The sequence below is a fragment of the Oryzias latipes genome, chromosome 21 (genome assembly GCF_053564925.1).
Source record: "Oryzias latipes strain Hd-rR chromosome 21, Olatipes_Hd-rR_3.1".
NCBI lineage: Eukaryota > Metazoa > Chordata > Actinopteri > Beloniformes > Adrianichthyidae > Oryzias > Oryzias latipes.
In genome coordinates this window covers 28,063,135-28,084,899 of record NC_136257.1, presented here as the reverse complement: position 1 = coordinate 28,084,899, position 21,765 = coordinate 28,063,135, and the positions used below count along the sequence as shown (strand labels likewise).

Sequence of the window (21,765 nt, the reverse complement as noted above, 5' to 3'; positions counted from 1 at the left end):
AAATGGAGCTATTTTTAAATTATTGCCTGTTTTTTCATCTTGATAAAAGTAAAAGTTTGTTTGTAATATTTGTCTTATATTCCTGGTAAAAATCTATGCAAATCACTTAAGGTTATGAAAACATTTTGTTTAGATTTCAGTGGAATAACCATACTTATTTTTACCTTAATAATAAAGTTATTTATTTCTTATTTTTTCATGAGGTAAATGTGTAAAACAAAAACAAAGAAAATCACCAAATAAATTACTCCAAGGAAAGTTGAATGAATTTGACTATGACTACAAACAAGCATCAAGCATCAACATGTGTGAGAACAAAGATGAGGAGAAAATGACGTTAAGGTTAAAATTTGTGGATTCAGACAACATCATGATCTAACGGACTGATGAACCTAAAGCGTGACCATGGCTCTCAAGTTTCTGACACCGTCAGGTTTATTCAGACTGAATTAGCAGCAGGTGGACCGCGTCACGGATGCAATTACAGGTCATTTCAATAATTCATGTCAAAGGTACAGGATTACTGCTCAAAAAGCAGGAGTCGGAGTGGAAACGTGAGCTGACCTGCATGAAACTGGACCCGTTCATGTTTACTTAAGTAACCAGGGATCAATTCAAACGCCAGGACATTTTGATTAACAAATACAGAGTCAGATACAGTCTCCTGCTGGATCATCATATTGTGCACATGTAGCAGCTGGAAACCCACCAAAAAAAACAAATAACAAGCAAAGTTTTTACTCTGACGACACACCATTTCCTGTTGAGCCGCTGCGAACAGACTGTTTCCTGACGTGGAAGCATCTGCAGCTGGGATTCGGCTTTGCAGGGTGCCGGTGAACGCAGTGTTTCTTTAGCACTGTGTGGGGGTGAAAGTGTGGCGTGGCGTGGAAAGCATCAGATGCTCCTCAGACATGCCCCGGTCTGCCCGCTAAACAAACCCTCATGTGAAACGCTTCTGCTCCTCTAAAAGTGTTACTATGGGTCTGGGATTAGAAGCTCACGATTAAAGCTCCCAAACAAGTTCCAGTCATGGTGTGTCTAATACAAAACCATCAGCCCACTCACTTTTCAGCGATAATCCTGCAGTTACATAACAGAAGTCTTTTATCCGCAGACGCAAAGACATCGTAAAAGGGAAACGTCAACACAAAACTTTGAAGCAGATGCAGTTTAGGCCTTGGTCACTCCAGGCAGAAATTGGGCAAACCTGTATGGCGCACGTGGGTGACCTGCAAGATCTTAGAACGCTCAGTGAACCTGTAGAGTCAAAATACAGCAGTCAAACAAATCAATATACATTTAAAAACCATGAATTTAGAGCTCAAATCCAGAATCGGAGCCACACAACAGTTTGGTGGTTTGCTCTGTTATCCCAAAAAAAAAAAAAAAAAAAGACAACCTCATGTTTGTCCGGTTTGTCCATCTTCCTCCAGTAAAACCTCTGACTGATTCTGTGATCTGTCCAGACTTCACCTCCTCCAAACCACCACCGGAACAGACCTCAGAGAACTGAGACCACAGCTGAGAACAAGAGACTGTCCGGTCCAACACAAAGATTTTTCAACTATGATTAAGATACATAAAGTTTGGCCTAGATTACAAAAGTGGTTTATTCAGACATACCTCTGGTTTGTCAGAAGATTCATAACCCGTGTTGCAACAGTAAAATATGTCCAACACAAGAGGCCTTCAGCTCTCATCTGTTTGCTCAGCTGTTGGACAGGACAAGTTAAAAAAAATAAAAAATAATGAAACTGGAAAATAATGCATGTTCGCGGGTGTTTGATTTGTTTTGTCTTACATTGAAATTCAGTAACCCTTGTGCTATCTTGGATGACTCCACCCTGACATTGACGTGTTCTCCCTACCATGACAAAGGTGGATAAAGGTGGAAAGATTTCATGTAATCCATGGACACCAGTGAAGATCACAAATCATTGAAGAAAAAAGGTTCAGAGCACTGTCTAGTGGGTCTAGATGACCCAACTCCCAATGTTAAAGTGCCTAGGATAGCAAAAGGGTTAAAAACTGGAAATATAATTTGTTCCGTGTGCCATCAATTTCCTCATCAAGGGATCAAGTTTTATTGATCTATTTATCTAATTCTGTCTCTTTAGTTCCATTGACAAAGAGATTCTTAATCTCAATGGGACAATTCCTGGGTAAATAAAGGTTAAATAAATCTTTCACTGCTTTCTGCAAATCTGCTGTCTCAGGAGTCTCCTTATTCTGATTGACTGAACACACCTGACCCAGGTAATCAGCAGCAGGAAGTGCAAGGAGAGCTGGAAAAAAGGCAGGGTGGCAGATCTCCAGGACCAAAATTGAGCAGCCCTGATAGTTCTGTCTATCTAGTTCTACCAATCTATGTACAGTAGTACTATCAATCTAACTATACAGTTCTATCCATCTATGTAGTTCTATTGTCTATCTAGTGCTATCCATCTATTTATCTGGTTCTATTTATCTAATTTTATCATCCATCTGTCCGTCTTTCTAAATTTTGTAGCATGATTGACCCTTGTGCTATCCCAGGCACTTTAACATTGGGAGTTGGGTCATCTAGACCCACTAGACATTACTCTGAACCTTTTTTCTTCAATGATTTGTGAACCTCACCGGTTTCCATGATTACATGAAATGTTTCCACCTTTGTCATGGTAGGGAGAACACGTCAATGTAAGGATGGGGTCATCTAAGATAACACAAGGGTTAATGAAGGGCTGCACAGTGGCGCAGTGGTGAGCGCTCTTGCCTCACAGCAAGAAGATTCCATTCCCAGCTGGAGGACCTGAAACAGAACAGCAATGGGGGCCTTTCTGTGTGGAGTTTGCATGTTCTCCCCATGCATTCGTGGGTTCTCTCTGGGGGCTCTGGCTTCCTCCCACCGTCCAAAAACATGCTTCATCTTCATAGGTTAATTTGTCGCTCTAAATTGTCCCTAGGTGTGAATGTGAGTGTGCATGTGTGTGTGATTTGTGTGGCGCTGCAACAGACTGGATGTCTCCTGCCTTTGCCCACGAGTGACTGGGATAGGCTCCAGCAGCCCCGTGACCCAGAAAGGGACAAAACGGTAAAGAAGAGGGACGAATGAATGAATGAGTGAATGAATGAATGAGTGATAAATATGTAACAAAAAGAAAAGCAAAAAAAGAAAAAAAGCTAGGAATCAGAAAAAAAACCCAAACAGAACTGCTTAACCTTGTTCTAATGTCCCCCTTTTCCCTATGATGTGTGTAAGAGACATTAAAAGATAACACAGCCATGATGTTTTCTCTTGTGGATCTGTCTAACAAATAGGTGTCAAAACTCTTTTGTACAAAAAATCTGATTAAAAAAAACAAAACAAGCACAACTACTTTATAGATCTTTAGCTTTTGTAACATCTGACTCTTCTACAAAAGTTAAGCTTTTGGTTTTTTTTTACTTCACTATAGTAATACATTTACAGTAAAACAATGGCACAAAACAAACATGTTCCTGAACGCACAAACCAACATCCACCTTAAACTTAAAGAAACAGAGCAGCTCACTGCATCACTTTCCCTTAGAAGTTTGTTAATCTATTGTGTTGCTGTCTATAATCCGGTGTTTTCAGTCAATCAGAACCTGGAGTCACATGATCCAGTTGATTGGCAAAGGCAGGACCATCTGGAATAAAATGTATTTGTTCCCTAAAAACAGTCTTATCAGCTAATTTTCCTCACCTGTTTTCTTTTTTGTTAGTCCTGCAGAGATTAGTGAAGCTTTCCCTGGCTCATTCTTTAACAGCAACGTACGTCTGTGGCAGCACTGATGACAGATGAGGAAGTTAGTAACCAGTGAAAATTCAACTTCAAGTGATCCAACTTCCCTCCGCTTCCTCCCATCTTTAGCTCAACCCAGATCATTCATTCTGGGATTAGCAGCAGAGCTCTTACACACAAAACCTAATTGTTGTGCGGGTTTCTGGAGCAAATGCCTGTCATCTGCTGTGTGAATACATCCAGAAGCAGTCATGTGTGAGGTCTGGCGTTTTAGGAATCAGTGCTGATGTGGGGCCGGTATGTTTCTGACACAGGCCGAAAAGAGGATTATTGCATCAAACCTCAACCCCAGAACCACTTTGATCACCATCCACAATGCATGTATGATCACTGCACACGAGGAACAGCCAATGAGAGGTCTGGCTAACAGGAACTCATCTACGACAACTTTCCAAAACCTACTTACCTCGTTTTCTGTTTGTATTAGCAATATTGTGTTAAAAAACATTATGTAACCTCTGTGCACATGTGTGTGTGAATAAAGGAGCCCACGAACAAACTTCTGCACACTGGATCCAAGGTTTCCAAAGAGTTTGTTGCAAATTATTGGTTGTAACAGAGGCAGCCATGCGAGACGCGTTCGAAGGCGGTTCAGAACCAACGAGTCATGTTCATTCACAGCATCTTTTGTGCCAACACATAAAAAAGAAGCAGTGAAGGTGGAGAAAGGATAATGAGGGATCAGGAAATGAATAGAAACAAATAGAACGAATGAATAGAAAAGGAACAAGTAAACGGCGTCTGTCGGGTGATGTTAAAGTATCGGACGGTTGATTGAAGCCAACCGTTCCACGGCACAAAAAGCTTCATCACTGCTCAGATTTAAGAAAGAATTTGCATTGAAAAATAAGTAAAACCAGATTACATTTAAGACAAAGAACAACAACAGAGAAACCAAACAAATCGACAAAACTGTAGGGAGTGTTTTAAGGTTCCAGACAAGAAGTTTGTTTATTCACATCAATGCATTGATTGTATGACAGAACATTAGGGCCACCTTGAAAAAGACAAAAATAAGAAGAAAAATCTAATTTTTCCAAGAATAAAATTGTAGAATTATGAGCAAAAGAGTTGATATTTTACAATAATGAAGTTCTAATTTCACAAGTTAAGAGTTGAGAATTTACGAACCAGGGGGCATAATTCGATCATCCAGTGGCTGGACACTCCGTGCTGCTGGCCAATTATGTGGCCACAAGGGGGCGTAGTCTGGGTCCCCCTGTGTACTGACTGAAATACAAGGTTGTGTCAGGACGGGCAAAAATCTCTGCCAAAGCACCTGTGCTCATCAGTGAAAGCTGATTCACTGTGGCAACCCCTGAAGGGATATGCCGTAAGGTAAACAGCAACAAACTGAGAATTTACCAAGCCTCTTCCAACTGTAGGTGGTGGACATGAGCTAGGAAAAAACAGAAAAAGAAGAAGCCCCTCCCTGCTTATCCAGTGTGAACACCGTGGGCCAAACGCGCGTCACATCATCCCTTCACCTCCATTATACCATGGTCCGGGTGAATACTCGTTTCCGATTGGCTGCTGGGTGTACATTAAAAAGTGATATAACACAGGATAACAGCACGGTGAAAAAAGAAGTTCCGGTCACCTAGCTTAAATGTTTTGTATCACTGGAACGGCTTCTATAAAACAACCTTTTGCTTCATCATTTGGACAAAAACAAGCAGTAAGAGGTGAACTTTCTCTCTGAACTGATCCTTTGTTCAACCTATGGGCAAGATCAGCATACCGTATGTATATAGAGATATATACACTGACCAAAAATTTAAACACAACACTTTTGTTATTGCTCCCATTTTTTAATGGTATGAACTCAAAGATGTGAAACATTTTCCACATACACAAAATAACCAGTTCTCTGAAATATTGTTCACAAATCTGTCTAAATCTGTGATAGTGAGCACTTCTCCTTTGCCAAGAAAATCCATCCCACCTCGCAGGCTGCAGCTTGTTCATAGCGTTCTCATTGGTCGAATAGATTTCGACGCGAGGCGTCGAAAAAAAAAAACGAACCCGAGGCGTTTTTTTTTTTTTGACGCTTTGACGCGTGGCATTTTTTCGCGTCGGTGTGCACACTCTCATTGATGCCCTTTGTTTAGTCACGAGGCGTTAAACGTCGGCGAAAATCGCCGGCGAAATTCGTCCCGGTGTGAACGGGCCTTTAGACTGGCCACAAGAAAAGGCCACTCTGAAATCTTCAGTTTTGTTTTATTGAGGGGGTCAGGGGACTCAGACAACCAGTCAGTATCTGGTGTGACCACCATTTGCCTCATGAAGTGTGACACATCTCCTTCGCATAGAGTTGATCAGGTTGTCTATTGTGGCCTGTGGAATGTTGGTCCATTCTTCTTCAATGGCTGTGCGAAGTTGCTGGATATTGGCAGGAACTGGAACACGCTGGCGTATACGCCGATCCAGAGCATCCCAAACATGCTCAATGTGTCATGGTCGGACTACTAGGGAGACCCAGATGCTGGAACCCGGAAGAAACTCAGGAGGCGATGTAGGATCAGGATGTTTAATAAGAGAAGACAGGGGACGTCGTGGATGCAGGAAACTGCTGGGAGCGAGGGAGAGCACCGAGGACGATGCGGGACAGCCTGTGACGAGGTGGAGCGCCGAGGACGGCGTAAACAGCCTGTGACGAGGTGGAGAGCCGAGGACGGCGAGCACCGCTTGGAGTGAGCGAAGAGGGCAAAGACGATGAGGCAGGAACGTGGCGAGGAACCAGCGTGACCAATGGAGAGAAGACCTGAAGACGTGAGACAAATGGTAAGTACAAGCTAGGATTACTAGAGCGAGAGTAACTCAACTTGAGGCCAGGCGTGATCACTGGAGTGAGTATAACGGACTGGCGTAGTATGCTGGGATGGATCTCCTTAAGAAGGTCTGCCAGGTGATGAGATGATGCAGGTCAGCTGGTTCCAATGAAGGAGCAGGGAGGGGAGGGGTAGCAGCCGGAGGCACCGTGACACAATGGGTGACATGTCCGGTGAGTATGCTGACCATGCAAGAACTGGGATGTTTTCAGCTTTCAAGAAATGTGTACAGATCCTTGCAACATGGGGCCGTGCATTATCATGCTGCAACATGAGGTGATGTTGGATGTCCGGCACAACAATGGACCCCAGGATCTCGTTACGGTATCTCTGTGCATTCAAACTGCCATCAATGAAATGCACCTGTGTTCTTCGCCCATAACAGATGCCTGCCCATACCATAACCCCACCACCACCATGGGCTACTCGATCCACAACATTGACATCAGAAAACCGCTCATCCACACGACGCCACAAACGCTGTCTGACATCTGCCCTGAACAGTGTAAACCGGGATTCATCTGTGAAGAGAACACCTCTCCAACGTGCCAGATGCCATCGCATGTGAGCATTTGCCCACTCAAGTCGGTTACGACGACGAACTGGAGTGAGGTCGAGACCTCGATGAGGACGACGAGCATGCAGATGAGCTTCCCTGAGATGGTTTCTGACAGTTTGTGTAGAAATTCTGTGGTTATGCAAACCGATTGTTTCAGCAGCAGTCCGAGTGGCTGGTCTCAGACGATCTTGGAGGTGGACATGCTGAATGTGGAGGTCTTGGGCTGGTGTGGTTACACGTGGTCTGCGGTTGTGAGGCCGGTTGGATGTGCTGCCAAATTCTCTGAAACGCCTTTGGAGACGGCTTATGGTGGAGAAATGGACATTCAATTCCCTAGCAACAGCTCTGGTGGACATTCTTGCTATCAGCATGCCAATTGCACACTCACTCAAAACTTGTGACATTTGTGGCATTGTGCTGTGTGATGCAACTGAAGATTTCAGAGTGGCCTTTTCTTGTGGCCAGTTTAAGGCACACCTGTGCAATAATCATGCTGTCTAATCAGCATCTTGATATGGCACACCTGCGAGGTGGGATGGATTTTCTTGGCAAAGGAGAAGTGCTCACTATCACAGATTTAGACAGATTTGTGAACAATATTTCAGAGAACTGGTTATTTTGTGTATGTGGAAAATGTTTCACATCTTTGAGTTCATACCATAAAAAATGGGAGCAATAACAAAAGTGTTGTGTTTAAATTTTTGGTCAGTGTATATATCTCTATGTACATATATATATATAGATATAGAGATATATATAGATATATAGATATATAGAGATATAGATATATAGATATATAGATATAGATATATAGATATATAGAGATATAGATATATAGATATAGATATATAGCTTTATGTAGCCGAATCTTGACTGCAGCGGTGGTGCGGCGCGACGCGGACTATTTGTTACGTGGTGCGGCCCAAACAAATAGTCCGCTTTTTATGAGAAAAGCGATCCAAATTGGAAAAAAACAAGAATTAAGGACTAAAAACTGGTTACTATTTATTTCTTCTGTAAGTGACCATGGTCTAAGCGGGTTAATGGCCGACAAAGTATGCATAATCCCTTTTTAACGCACTTCGCAGATGCAACCCTCGAACGCGAAGGCTTCCACAGCGTGCGTTAAAAAATGATGCATACTTGGTCATTAACCCTTACATATTGCACAGGGATAATGCACGCCTAAAAAAGAAGTTCTGGTCACATAGCCTAAATGTTCTATATCACTGCACCAGCTTCTTTAAAACATCCTTTTGCTTCATCTGGACTAAACCAAACGGTAAGAGGTGAACTTTCTCTCTGATTTATTTAACTCATCGTGACGATCAGCGTATATATTACTTTATATTGCTGAATCTTGACTGCAGCGTAACAAATAGTCCACTTTTTGTGAAAAAAAGCGATCCAAATCGGGAAAATAACAAGAATTAAGGACTACAAACTGAGAATATTTATTTCTTTTGTAAGTGACCATGGTATAAGCTGGTTAATGGCCTTAGAAGTGTGCATTATCAGCATTAAAGCACTTCGCGGAAGCTTGGCGTCGGACGATTCAGGTTTCCACATCATGCGTTAATTTCAGATAAGGCACACTTCGCTGGCAATTAACCTTTAAGCATTGCCGCATGCTCTGATTTACAAGGTTGGAAATATTTGAATCAAAACTTGTGTGAGACGGCAAATACCTGCTCTTCTCCTTCACAACCAAACTGTCCCGGAGGCAGTTGTAGATAGAAACAGAAGTAACTTCCTGACAATACAAACAGATTTCTTCTCAGGCTCGGGTTTCAGGGGCATCCCATAATTGGCTGCTAATTACAGGGTTTTTTTTGCAATTCAGAAAGCAAAGTAATTTTGATGCTTTACTTTAAAACCTGCATCATCCATACTCTACTGAGGAAAACTATGAACAAGCTGCAGCCTGAAGTTTCGTTAAGCTCCAATGAAAACTTCTCCACAACTTCAGTTTTTTTAATCCAAATAATTTTTTTAAATTCTAAATCTAAGACTTTAACGTGCCACAAAAATTTACCTAAAAATGAGTCGGCAGTTTTACTTAAATGTCATTTATTGCCTTATAAACCAGAAAAAAACAAACAAAAAACACTCAAGATATATAATTAGTTTTTATTATTGTTATAACACATTGTACAGTTTACATATCTCAAATAGGTTAAAGCTCATATATTTAACATTTTATCTGTTCATTAGGAAATGTAGTTTACGTTTGAAAAAGAAAAAAAACGAGATTTGTATAAAAGATATATTTGTTGTTTTTTTTATGGTTAGTGCCTTTCTTTTTCACTGTGGTTCAGCTGATGAGTACAAAAACGCAATAAAAGGCCCAAAAAGGATTAATTCTTAGTCTGGATGCACTATATCCACATACACAGTTCACCATTTTGGAAGGCACAATTACAGAGGTGTTATTGTTGTAACACGGAGGTACGGTCTCCTTTTTTTTTTGATCGGAAATGTCAGGAGAATCACTCCTTTTAGCCGATATACACATCATTCTTTTGCGAGTCATTTTCCTGCTTGCTCCACACGAAGCAGAGGTGTGAGCAGGAAGGAAGGCAGTCCCTCGTTTCTGAACGTCTGGCAGCCATGCGTTCTTCAACCTTCGTCGCTGTTTACGCCCAGAGGAATGTAACGGCCTGGACTGTACAGCATGGAGGCTGCAGCTGGGCTCGAAGCCTATTGTTTCTGTGCGAACATGGTGCGGTCCGCTTCCTGCACAGGCGCACCACGTCTCAAAACTTCACTGACTAATCTAAGGCAACTAAGGCACCGTGGAAACATGCTTTCATAGTTTGGTGGGTTTAATTACACCAATTATAACCAAACCACACTTTAGTGTCATATTAGACACCAGTAAGTTTTAAGAAGCCCGTCTTGTGCGTCACAGTGCTGTAGTTTTAGACTAATGTCTATTAGCATTTTGTTTCTCTTTGTAATGAGGAAAACCTTTGTTAAATCCACACTAAAAAGCAGAAAAATATGCCGTAGCTACAAAAAGCTGGAGGGTCAAAGTGTAAAATGCGTTGGCCTGAAAATAAAGGAAACAATCTTCCTCCATCAGGACTCCTACTGCCCTCTAGTGGCCAACATCAGACTGACAGGTTGATCAGGGGATCGTTCCATCGACCTTTCTCAAGAAGAAACGTTTTTCCACACCTGTTCTTTGCAGAAACTGAAGGTTTGAGGTGAGAACAGTATTTTTGCGCAAAACGGGTGTAGGTGTTGGCGAAGTTCTGAAGCGAGTCCCCGCGGCACAGAAGCTCAACAAAGGATCCGGATCATCCCAGAAGGACCCTTTGGAGGCGGTCGGCGGGGACGCTGTTCTCGTCCTCCGACTCGGCGTCGCTCTGAGGGTTCGAGCTGCAGGGAGAACGGCACTCGGGGGAGCACAGGTAGTGCATGAGGGGCAGCCGGTACTTCCCGCAGAAGTCGACGAATTTGATGTGGCGCACGCACGAGTCGAAGTACACACCTGGACAGAACCGAGGGTGGGAACAAAGGCACGCCAAGATCAGACACGGCTGGTATTCACGGATTAAACCGCGTGTTCGATATATACATGAACCGTCTTTAACCCTTATGCTATCTTAAGAGAGCACAATGGTTATCACTCACCTGCACACTTTGGGTTGGGACATTTGCTGGCCAGGTCCAGGTAGAACACCAGGTTTGACGGCAGTTCACAGGGGGAATAGGGAATATTGCGGCTCTTGACAGTGCGTCCCGCCAGCTCGAGCAGCGACGGGGGGTTGTAGGTCATTTCCTTGACGAAGCGCACGACCAGCGGGTTCCCTCTGAGGCTGAGCTCCTGCAGGTGCACCAGGCTGAGGATCTCCCTCGGCAGGTACGTGAGCAGGTTGTTGTGAAGGCTTAGAGATCGCAGCAGGTGGAGCCTGAGACAACACAGGTGTGTCGGTTTGATCAAACGTGTAATGGGCACACACACACACACACATACTTGCATTCCCCCTTTGAGGGGCCCAACAGTGTTTTAGCAAGTTGTGGGGTCCACCATTTGTAAAACACGCACACACATGCGCACACACGCACACACTCCCTGTGTGGAGAAAAGCCGGTGCTACCTGGTGAGCTGGGGTGGAACACTTTGGATGCGGTTGTCGCACAGCACCAGGTAGCTGAGGTACGGCAGGTTTGCCACTTCGGGAGGAATCGCCGTGATGAGGTTCCCGCCCAAATACAGCATCTCCAGACTGACGGGCCAAAGACAGAACACAGATGAAAGACTCGTGCGATCGCAAAACTTTATGTAAACATGGAAGGTGATGCAGACCGTGGGTTACGAGCCAATTCTCCCACAATTGACGACAAACTAATAGTTTTCATTATTACTGTCGGCCAACATACATGAAGGAATAACCATAAAAAAAATACGCCACTGAAGGTAAATAATAACAAATTTAATATACCCATAATCCCTTGCACACGATCCAACAACACCAACCAATTCCAGCCTGCAGCAACTCAACATCTTCCATGATGCACACATCTCATTATAAAACCAGATCATGTATGACACACATGTGTCTTGATGTTTCAAGTTTAAAGGACAAACAACGGTCAGACAGCAGAGTGTTGCTGCGGTTGAGCGTGCAGCCATAGTAAGCTGTCAGGACTTTAACCCACAGTGACTGTGAGACAGGAAGCCATTTTTCTGTCCTTGGTGCTGAACACTGAGCGTCCCCCGCCTGAGACGGACGGGGAGGTTTTTGGGATCTGCCTGCCACAGTGACGACGATGGAAAAACTGATGAAGATTGTGGAGTAAAACTAAACTTTAGATTAATATTTTAGATATTGTGTTGTTTTTTAAACAGAATTAAAAGCGTACAAATATCCTTTGTTAAAGGGCCTATATCATGCAATTCTTAAGCCCTTTATGGTAAACAACATCTATGTAGATGATAATTAATTACCTTTGGCACACTAAAGAATGATTTTTTTAAAATTAAATATGACTTATTCTCCTGAGCTCTTTACCTACCCGGAAGTAAAACGACTGGATCTCTGAGGAACCGCCTTTCTCTCTTTGTGGGTGCTCAGAAGGCAGGTTTTTAGAGGAATCCATGGATGTGTGAATGGTTTAAAAATACCACTTTGGGTTTGCTTATAGTGGGGAATTTATAATACACTTAAAAGCTCAAAAATGTTGATTTTGCATGATGTAGGCCCGTAAAGATAGTGGATGTTGCTTTACAGCAAACAAAACAAATAAGAGAATTGTAAGAAAATCTTTAGATGGAACATCTCTGTTCCCGTCATACACAGAAGCAAAAACAGCATGCGTCTGTCACCAACTTAATGACTGACTATTTGTCAGAATAACCATTCCTGCTCTGCTACGTTTACTTTTTTCTACATTTTTTTCTGTAGTTCAAGTTATTCAAGTAATAAACCGACCAATAAGACGCCTCACTAACTAACATAAAACCACGTGGTGCCTCCAACGTTCCAAACATTTGACAGATTTATGGATCCCGCTTTCAAGAGGTAGGCGTTCAGACTTTTTAACAAGCTCACCCCTAATTGGTGAGAGTGGTTACCATAGAAACAATGACTTAAACACCAATTTGGACCAATCACAGCTTTCTAATAACGTCTAGCTCGTCTAGCTAGCAGTGTGAAAAAAGGCAATTGAATTGACTTGACCTGGTTGGAGCTGGAAGTTAGTCATTCTGTATGGTTGATGTGACACTCACTCGGTCCAGTCCTCATTGACAGTCAATGATTTGCACTATAACTGCTTTTTTTGGGTCTATTCTTCCCTTCAGATCTTCTCAAAACCACCATCCTCTTTTTAAGTGGAACAACTAACTGAATTAGTAAATTACAAATACCTTTAAAAAATAAAAAATAAAAAAAGATCTGGTATTAAAACAATCACATCCAAAAAAATGTATTTTTGTTTAATTATCATTTTTGTTGTGGTCTGAATAGGCTTTTATTGCATAGCAGTTTGTATAATTTTCTGCTATCAAGACTCAGATTCAGTAAGTTTATCCATGAATTTCTTTCTCAAACATTTGGCTTAACACACATAAGACTGTAAGCAAGTTTGTCTTATTATAAACTATTCGTCCCAATTAACTTTCATTATTAAATTTACTTCTTAAAGGCTTTTTTTTTAAAGTTTCTTTGAATAATTTGCTGAACAAAAAAATGTGGTCACAAGGTCATTGCTGAAAAAGGTAAATGACCAAAGAGGGAACTTTGCTTTTGACTCCAGAGGGTTTTTAATATGATATAGTTTCCAGAAACATCAATGAAAGCCTCTTTATGCGTCTTTATTGGGTGATTCTTAGGAAAAAGATCAGAAATATGAGATCATTTTCAGTGATGCAGAATTATTTATCTATTCTATTCGGACTTATTCAGAAAAAACTAAACTCAGAAGTTAAATAGTGCCAGAGTTACATAAGCTATGCAAACCAAATCATCAATAAATAAAAGCCCCCCCAAAGTCTCTGCCCCCTCAGAAGCAACAGCAGGCGGTTGGGTCGTTTTTTCCAGGACAATCATTACAGATTTACCAGAAGAAGGTTTATCGGGACGTTTACATAAAAAGCAAACAAACAAAGCAAAACTACGAATACAATCCACAGCCATTTCTTTGCATATCTGTTTCAGTGATTTTCAGGTTGACCTTTGGCCTGTCACGGCGCCCTGCTTGCGTGAATTTCACCACAGGATAAGATAGAGAGGGACCTCTGACTGACCCGTATCAGACTTACAATCTCTAAGATAATGCAATCAACTCCCAAAAGTTTGGAGCCCCGCATCAGCTGCTGCAGTCAGAGAATATTTGACTTTTAGATGTTAGGAAAGAAAATCTTTGACTAAGAAGAATTTTTTCTGATCAATGTCAATGATCGGTTGTGTCTAAAATACATGAGTGTTTAATGAAACCACTATTAAGCATACACATCTACAGTCTTTCATAAAACATGATTTTAATTAAAAAAAATGCTAATAAGACCTACAAATGCAAAAAAAAAGTAAAGTATTTGAAAAAAAAACGACACAAACGTAGCCCCGGTTGAATTTGTGCACGATGATGATGATGATGATGTTGCAGAACGTGAATCAATGCCTCATAAGTGGGTCACGTTTCCGACACTGACTCAGCAAAGCAGGTGTGTCAAAGGTGGATTTATAGCGCCTTAAAGCTTCGGAGGAGAGAGATTTATAGCAACATTAACCGAGATCCAGAAGAGCTGACCACAAAACACTTTAGTTCATATATCCGTGTCAGACTGACAGTTATTAGTAGTAGTATATTAATCTGAATAAAAACTCTACGGAAACAACTAAAACTCACAGTAGATCTTCTCTTAAAGAAGTGCAAAAGATTAAACTGAAATTAAATGTAATATTACTGTCATACAAAAAGTAAATGGAGAGTACAGAAGCACAAAGGAAAACAATTTGATGACTTATTTCCTTTAATCATGATTTATTCAATTTTGAGGAATAACAGCTAAAATAGTAGTTTCCTTAAACCCTGTTTTAATGCATTTTGGACACAATTGTTCATTAATTTACATTGATCACTCAGAAGATTTTCTTTCTTACTGTAGAAAAGTTAAACACTAGAATATTGATAATAAATCAGTAAATCAAACATATACTTTCATATGAAATTAGGCTTGGAATTCATTAAATCAGGTTGCTATTAGGCCTACAGAATAAATATACCAAGCTATGCATAACGCATATCGCAAAAGTCGGCAATAATTGGAATAAATGGTTACCATAAATGTGCTTACACTATCTCTTGGGAGCTTGAATATTTAATAACTCAAATAAACCCATTTCTGCATTTGACCAATCAGATGGAACCCTCTTATGTTAGATGTTTGCCTCCTATGTAGACGAGGGTCAATTGGAGTGTAATTTAAGCTATGTTGACTCTTTTTGAAATGAAACTGTTGTAGTGAAATCGACATCACAATATTGATCACTAATATCACATATTGCGAGTTTTCCTGGTCTCGTGCAGCACTGGTTGTTATTAAATCATTTGAAGTGCGTTCAAAGATTATTTTCTGGGACAGTGAGGTAAATCCATGCAGTGCTTGTTTATTGAACTTCCTGGTTTGTTTCCGTCAACCAAGGAAATAAAGGACCACAATGAAGGTGAAAAAGTTCTAAATCAAAACAGAAAAACTATTTTAAAAATATGTTTCTATGTGTCCAGTGTTGCAACATCATGATTAACTAGTAATCAGTCGTTTTTTCCCATTTCTAAAGAAATGATTCAGTGTCTAAATACAGTAAAGAAAAGTTGTTTTTTCCCCTGTATTGTTATTCTATTTTCATGGATCATCTTTTGCAAATTCATACAGTTTTTTAAATTATTTCTGAATATTTCATAAAAGTCTAATTTATCTACAGAAAAAAAATTTCTTCATATAACTTTTTTGAGAAATATTCAAAACAGACGATATAAAATACACATTTCTAAGAAAACATTAACTAAACAATATATATATATATATATATATATATATATATATATATATATATAGCTAGAAGTTTATGCGTCTTTAAACAATACCGATGGCAAGCCATTTTATTTATTTTAAGCAGAGCTAAAATTTGGAAGATTTTACATTGATGGATTAGTCGCAAAGCTGAAATGAGGGTAACGCTTGTGATAAAGATGCTAAATCGCTACCGCTACCTTTTTTGTTTGTTCTATTGCCATTGCTGGCAGCCAAGGTCTGTGAAAACGGTCTCCCTCTGACTATTGAATAGCAAAGATAAAGTGTGGAGAAAAAGCTGACATCATTCCAGGTGGAGGTACTGTCATGTTATGGACACATTTAAGAATTTTCCATTTCAATTTCTGCATTTCCAGTGTGGGACTGAACAATAGCCCAAAATCCTTTCCAACCACGGCCATACTTAAGATGTGTCGGTTCATCAATCTCTGCTGTCTATGTCAGCTGCGGACACGACTGCACTTGGGAACCATTTGGTGGTGACATCGCACGCAGAAAGCGCCTTACCTCTGGCTCCAGCTAATTGAAGCCAGTTCAGTCGCCATTTTTCCCCAATACGGAGGCCGCCATGTTGGAGCCAGACAACAGTGATTGGTCGGTCTGAGTCAATGTTTCTATGGCAACTACTGCCGCCAATCATGAGTATTGGTTAGTTTATAACTCGAATGACTTGCAAAAACAACAAAAAAAGTCATGTGGAAAAAATAGGGATTAGCAAAAACATTTCTTTTTAAAAAGTATAAAAGCAAAAATGGTAATTTTGACAAAAACAAAACCTTTATGGGAATTTGGCTTCTTGGAGGCAGAGGGTACTTCCGGTTTCAAAAGGCAGGGGGAGGAGTTACTCAGTCCAATTGTCTTACACAGCCAATGGTTTAACAACCCAATCCAGCCCTTTTTAAATGACAATAACAGGGCAGTTATGGGTTCCATCTCAAGGGAATTTGTAATTATAACCTAAATTATCGTCAAATATGTTACCGACTGCCTATGTCTTCCGTGACTTGTATAACCGGTTCAACCCCCGACAGTCGAGCTGGAACTCACCTGGTTAGGTTTTCAATCTCTGTCGGGATGCTCTTCAGTCTGTTCCCGCCGATCGACAGCGACTGCAGCCGCCACAGTTTGGTGCACTGGAGCGGGATCTCCTCAAAGCGGTTCCCGCTAAAGTTCAACACCTCCAGCGGCAGAGAGCCGAAGTCTTTGGGCAGAGAAAACTCGTCCAGGCGGTTGTTCTTGGCCAGCAGCGTCTTGAGCTTGGTGAGGCGCGTGATGTCGTCGCAGATGGCCGTCAGTCCGTTATTACTGATGTCCAAGAACTCCAGGTTGTGGAAAACGCCGATCGACGGCGGCAGGGACGACAGTCTGTTGTAGTTCAGGTAGAACTGCTTGGTGTCCCGTCTCCGCTCATCGCTGACGGCGTCGAGGCTTAAAGTGTTCAAGCTTAGCCGTGAAAAGTCGAGCACACAGTCTCTGGTCGCCGCGGCTCCTTCGCGAGACTCCATGTTGGTTCTTTCCACAGGAGTCTGCACTTGTCATGCAACAGATTTGCTGCCCACGTCCAACGCGAGCTAACTCCAGGTTTCGTCTACTTCAAACACGGACACACAGCTACCAGTAACACTGAAAATCATACTTAATAAATTAAATGTCAGTAAATAAAACGCCACACAAACAGTTGTAACTTTAAACTACCCAGAACGCCGAGCTGACCCACGGAACAGTATTTGTTAGAAGGGGTGGGTGGGAAATATACTTCCCTGCTTTCCCATTGGCTGATATTTCACATAAGTCCCACCCACACGAGCTTGGATTGGCCACATTGTAATTCAATCGTTTACACTAAAGTTTATCATCTAGGGCTGTAAACTGTTAAAACGCACAGACTTTTGTTGTTTTATGGCTGGCGGTGAAAAGATGGCTGCTTTTATTACGTTTTTAAATCTTGCAACGACGGAGTAATGCCAACGAGAATCCACCCGGCCACCGTCCAAGTCCTTCATTCATTGTGCAACAACCCCATTGTTTTACATAATGCTGCGGTTTGCAGAGTAGATGTGATCAGAATGAGAAACAGGGAAATCTGAGGGGGGAAATGGACTCTATAAAGAGTTCAGTTCTTAAGTGGAATAAGTTTTTGACTTCTTTTTTTTTTTTAACAAAAATGAGTTGCTAGTATAAAAAATTATTTAATGGATGGCTGCAAAAACTTTACTTTAGTTTGACCTATAAAGAAGTCACCAAAGTATCAAGTTCAAAGATTAATAAAGATGAACAGACAAAAAGTAATCTTATTTGATGTGTTTCAAGTGCAAAACTGCAACAAAGTATTAAATATCTAAAAGATATTTAAGCTAAATTGAAAAGAACAAAATGTTTATTTTATGTATTTGCAGATGAAATTTAGAGCACAAACACATAAAGATTTTTTTTTATTAATTCCAAACATTTCATAAAATATAAGGAATAATTAGTTCATATGACAAAATCACAAACAAACTAGATACAAGAAAATTCTAAGGGGACAAATTACCTAAGCCTAACATAAAATATAAAGGTTAATATGTCAATAAATTATTAGAAAGCCTTTTTTTCAAGTTCTGATAAAAGATTATGCATTTGACATATTAGTGGCAAAGCAAAAATGTGGGTATAATTGCTACTGATGATATTTTATTTTTTACTGCCACATCTGTGATCATCAGGATTTTCACTCTGACTATCAGTGAGTAGAAATGTAGAGAATGCTGATATCATTGCTGGTGGAGGTAGTGTCATGGTATGAACCAGTCTCATTTAAGAAAAGCTTGAATCAGTTATTAAAACTGCTTTTTAAACTTCTGTAATTCCAATGTGGATCTGTTAGTGATGGGAGTATCGATACAAAAACTTGATACCTGCACATCACCAATTTTGGCATTGACTACCCTAAAGTCTTGATTACTAATTAACAAATAAGAAAATAAAAGTGCATAATAGTTTTATTAATAGTAATATTAATAGTTTTTAGGATAAAAAATAATATGCTTGAGAGAAAAAAAAAATCACCAATAAGAAGTTACCAGTGATGTGACGAATATTTAGCCTGGCATGTAAAGTAAAATGTTATTTTTGTTGGTATTAACTGATGAATTTTGGTGCATAAAGAAAATGACCAAACCTTATTCTGGTGTAGGATCTTTATTGGCATACATGCATATTTTCCTTGCAGTCTCTGCACATCTGTTGGAACAGAAAGAAGTTCTACAGTGCTACATCCACACAGACAGTTATTAAGAACTGAGTTACTACAAAACTCGAGCAAAGCAAACTCATTCTTGCAATGCATTCAGGCCTTACAGCGAACGTGTACCCAAAGGTAGAGGGCTATACTGTTGGCAGGTTTAAGGCACTGGTTTTATTGTCAAACGTCCAAATTTAGGTACAAACTTTGAAGAAATCAACACGTAAAAACCTATTCCTCCCAGACTGAAGTTAATAACACGCATACAAGAAAAACACACCTTTTATTTGCACCCAGGCACTGATGCTCCTACTTCTACAGCTGACTCCTACTCCTCTTCTTAGTCATTCAGAAAGCACAGGTATACTGTCGTTGCTGGGTCCAGAGTAATGCTTTACCCGGAGAGTTTTTTTGCACATCATTCAAATGCAGGTCTTTGGTTTCATTTTTCGCCATGCTAAGCTGAGATCAGGTCGACCTGGGGGGCAGTTTTGCTGCTCTTCGCTGAGAATAGTCTTGTCCTTGTCTCAGAAAAAGTACGACAGAATAGTTTTGACCACAAAGCACCACAAAGACCTGTCTAAGCAAGGCATGGGGACGGAGAGAGCCTTCCAACTCAAGCCAGTCACATACTATAGAGAGGCCAAACTAATACTTAAGCAGTAAGATACTAAGAGATTACAAATACTATTAATGGAGAAAATACATCAAGAAGTGCAACGGTCAAGTAGTGGCATCTTCTTTTGGAGACCTGCTACCACGATGATATGGCGAAAAGAAACTGTAGCCGACTCCACCACCTTCATCATTTGACCACACGGACTCTCCAAGCTCTTGATTTATCCTCCATCTAAGAAAAAAACTTATATTCCTCCAAAAAAGTGGCAACTTTACATTTTCTTTCTAAGAACAAAACAATAAAATGGAAAAACAGTTGTAAAAAAAAAGCCTACCAGAGGAGCACGGCGACACAATCAAAGATGACAGTACGACACACAAAGGCAATCTGATTACATTTTGTGATCACACTTAATATTTCTAACGTAAACACTTAAAAACACAAAAAGGTATAGTAAATAACATAGCAGATAAACATAAACAAGTCAGTTTATAAATCTGTGAGGAAAATCAAGTATGGAAGAAAGGTGCTCTTCTTCATCAGTCCTCACTTAAATCTCTTTTGTGCTGGTCTTCATTTTCTCCATTGTGTCCTGAGTTCAAAGGAAAAAAAAAGGATTTGACTTTGCATGAATACATCCATATGTTTGGACTTTTTTCTTTACTTGATGACACTAGTATAAACATATATTTTTTTTTTACATAGGAAAAAGCTTTATGTCCAAAAAAGCTTTAAGTCCTGATATAGAAAAAAAATGTCTGCAACTGCAAAGAGCCTGTCATGGTTTGGGATCAAATCTGAAATTATTTGCATAATCAAGAAAAAAAAAGGAAAAATTATAAGAGAAGAAGAACTAACAGAACCAAATGCTTGATGAGACACGAGTCAAAAAAGGAAAATGTCTCACAAAGCTGTAAAGCAGGAAAAAACAGTTGAATATGACGATAAATATAAAATGTGTTCTATAATCTTGATTTTATTCATATTTGTCTGTACTTCAGAACATTTTTCCTTTTCTTCCATTACATGCATGTCTGGTGGAAAGATCCCCCAAAGTCCATCTCTGGACTCTGTGACTGCAATAGTTCAGGACGTTCTGCATTTAGCAAATATTTTCTCTGAAATATTTAATTTAATTCTCACAGTGATAAATATTGACAAGTTCTAAAGTTTTCTTTTATTATTATTATTTTCTAAAGTCAGATTTTTGGGTTAAGCTACTTGGATATAACTCAGTGTCTGTTTTTACCAAAAAAACAAAAGAATTCAGCAGGTTGAAAAGAAGAGTAGGCTCCATGCTTCCTCTAAAGACCCACTCAGACGGAAATTGTGTTTTAGGTGATTTTAGCATGTTTTTAGCATGTTCTTGCGGCGTTTTTCAGATAATTAAGGACATGTTTGAAGAAAGTTAAGCTTAAAATTGGATTCTTGAGTATTTCTTTATCCAAATCGTTGTAAATCAGGATCAGACGAAGAAATGCAGTTAGAAAAAGAGCGTATTTGTAATGCAGAAAACAAGCTGGGCGGTAGACAAGCTCCCTGCTCCGCTCCATTCTGATGCATCCAAATATGGAAAAATAGATCCATGTAGGCCTTGAGTTCCTCGTCTGAGCTGGAATCTGGCTTCAAACTGCGTGTCTGGATAGCTCCAATATTGCTCAAAGTTTTCGTTGTACTAGTATTGCTAGGTTGGGGGTGTGAGCAACTGTAAGCTCTCAGTTAGGAGTGATGGGAAATGGGGTGGGGTTGCTCCGTGCCAATGTTCCTGCTCAAAACTCAGAGGCAAATTTCTAATGAACTACTGCATTTCTGCCCTGCAGATACTATGTCGTAGAAAATGTCAGATTTTCTTAGCAAACCGGTAAATCACTTTTCAGAATAAAAGCTCAGAAACATGAAAGCATCAAAGGCACACTGTCCAATTTCTAAAATTTTGCTGTAAAAATTCATGTTTTTGTATTTCAGAGGTGTTCTCTGGAAGAGCTTTGCAGATTTGGAGGTGATTTTTGTTGAATACATCTGCAACATGCGTTAAGATGATGCGTGCTCACATCAAAAGTCACACTTTTCTTTTTAAATTGTCCTTTACTGACAGATCTGAGCAGAAAATGCTCTTTGTCCAGAGGCACCGTGTCAGGAACCGTGGCCATATCTCTAAGATATCAAAAGGCTGAGCTCA

At 40.3% G+C, this 21,765-nt stretch overlaps 2 protein-coding genes across 2 annotated transcripts in view; both read right to left on the bottom strand.

The window, feature by feature from the left end:
* Window positions 1-9,309: 9,309 nt before the first annotated feature.
* On the bottom strand, window positions 9,310-17,506 carry lrrc58b (leucine rich repeat containing 58b). Its single transcript, XM_004081970.5, has 4 exons — window positions 16,792-17,506; window positions 11,306-11,434; window positions 10,839-11,116; window positions 9,310-10,695 (listed from the first exon to the last, which is right to left on the bottom strand). Exons 1-4 carry the CDS (start codon window positions 17,247-17,249, stop codon window positions 10,502-10,504), a joined length of 1,059 nt encoding a protein of 352 aa, XP_004082018.1. The 5' UTR covers window positions 17,250-17,506; the 3' UTR covers window positions 9,310-10,501.
* A 1,399-nt stretch (window positions 17,507-18,905) lies between these two features.
* Window positions 18,906-21,765, bottom strand: part of fstl1b (follistatin-like 1b) — a 30,319-nt gene continuing 27,459 nt past the window's right edge. Inside the window, exon 12 of the mRNA XM_004081969.5 lies at window positions 18,906-20,178. Within this exon, the coding sequence (XP_004082017.1) occupies window positions 20,137-20,178 (42 nt within the window). The 3' untranslated portion in view covers window positions 18,906-20,136. The remainder of the gene's footprint in view (window positions 20,179-21,765) is intronic.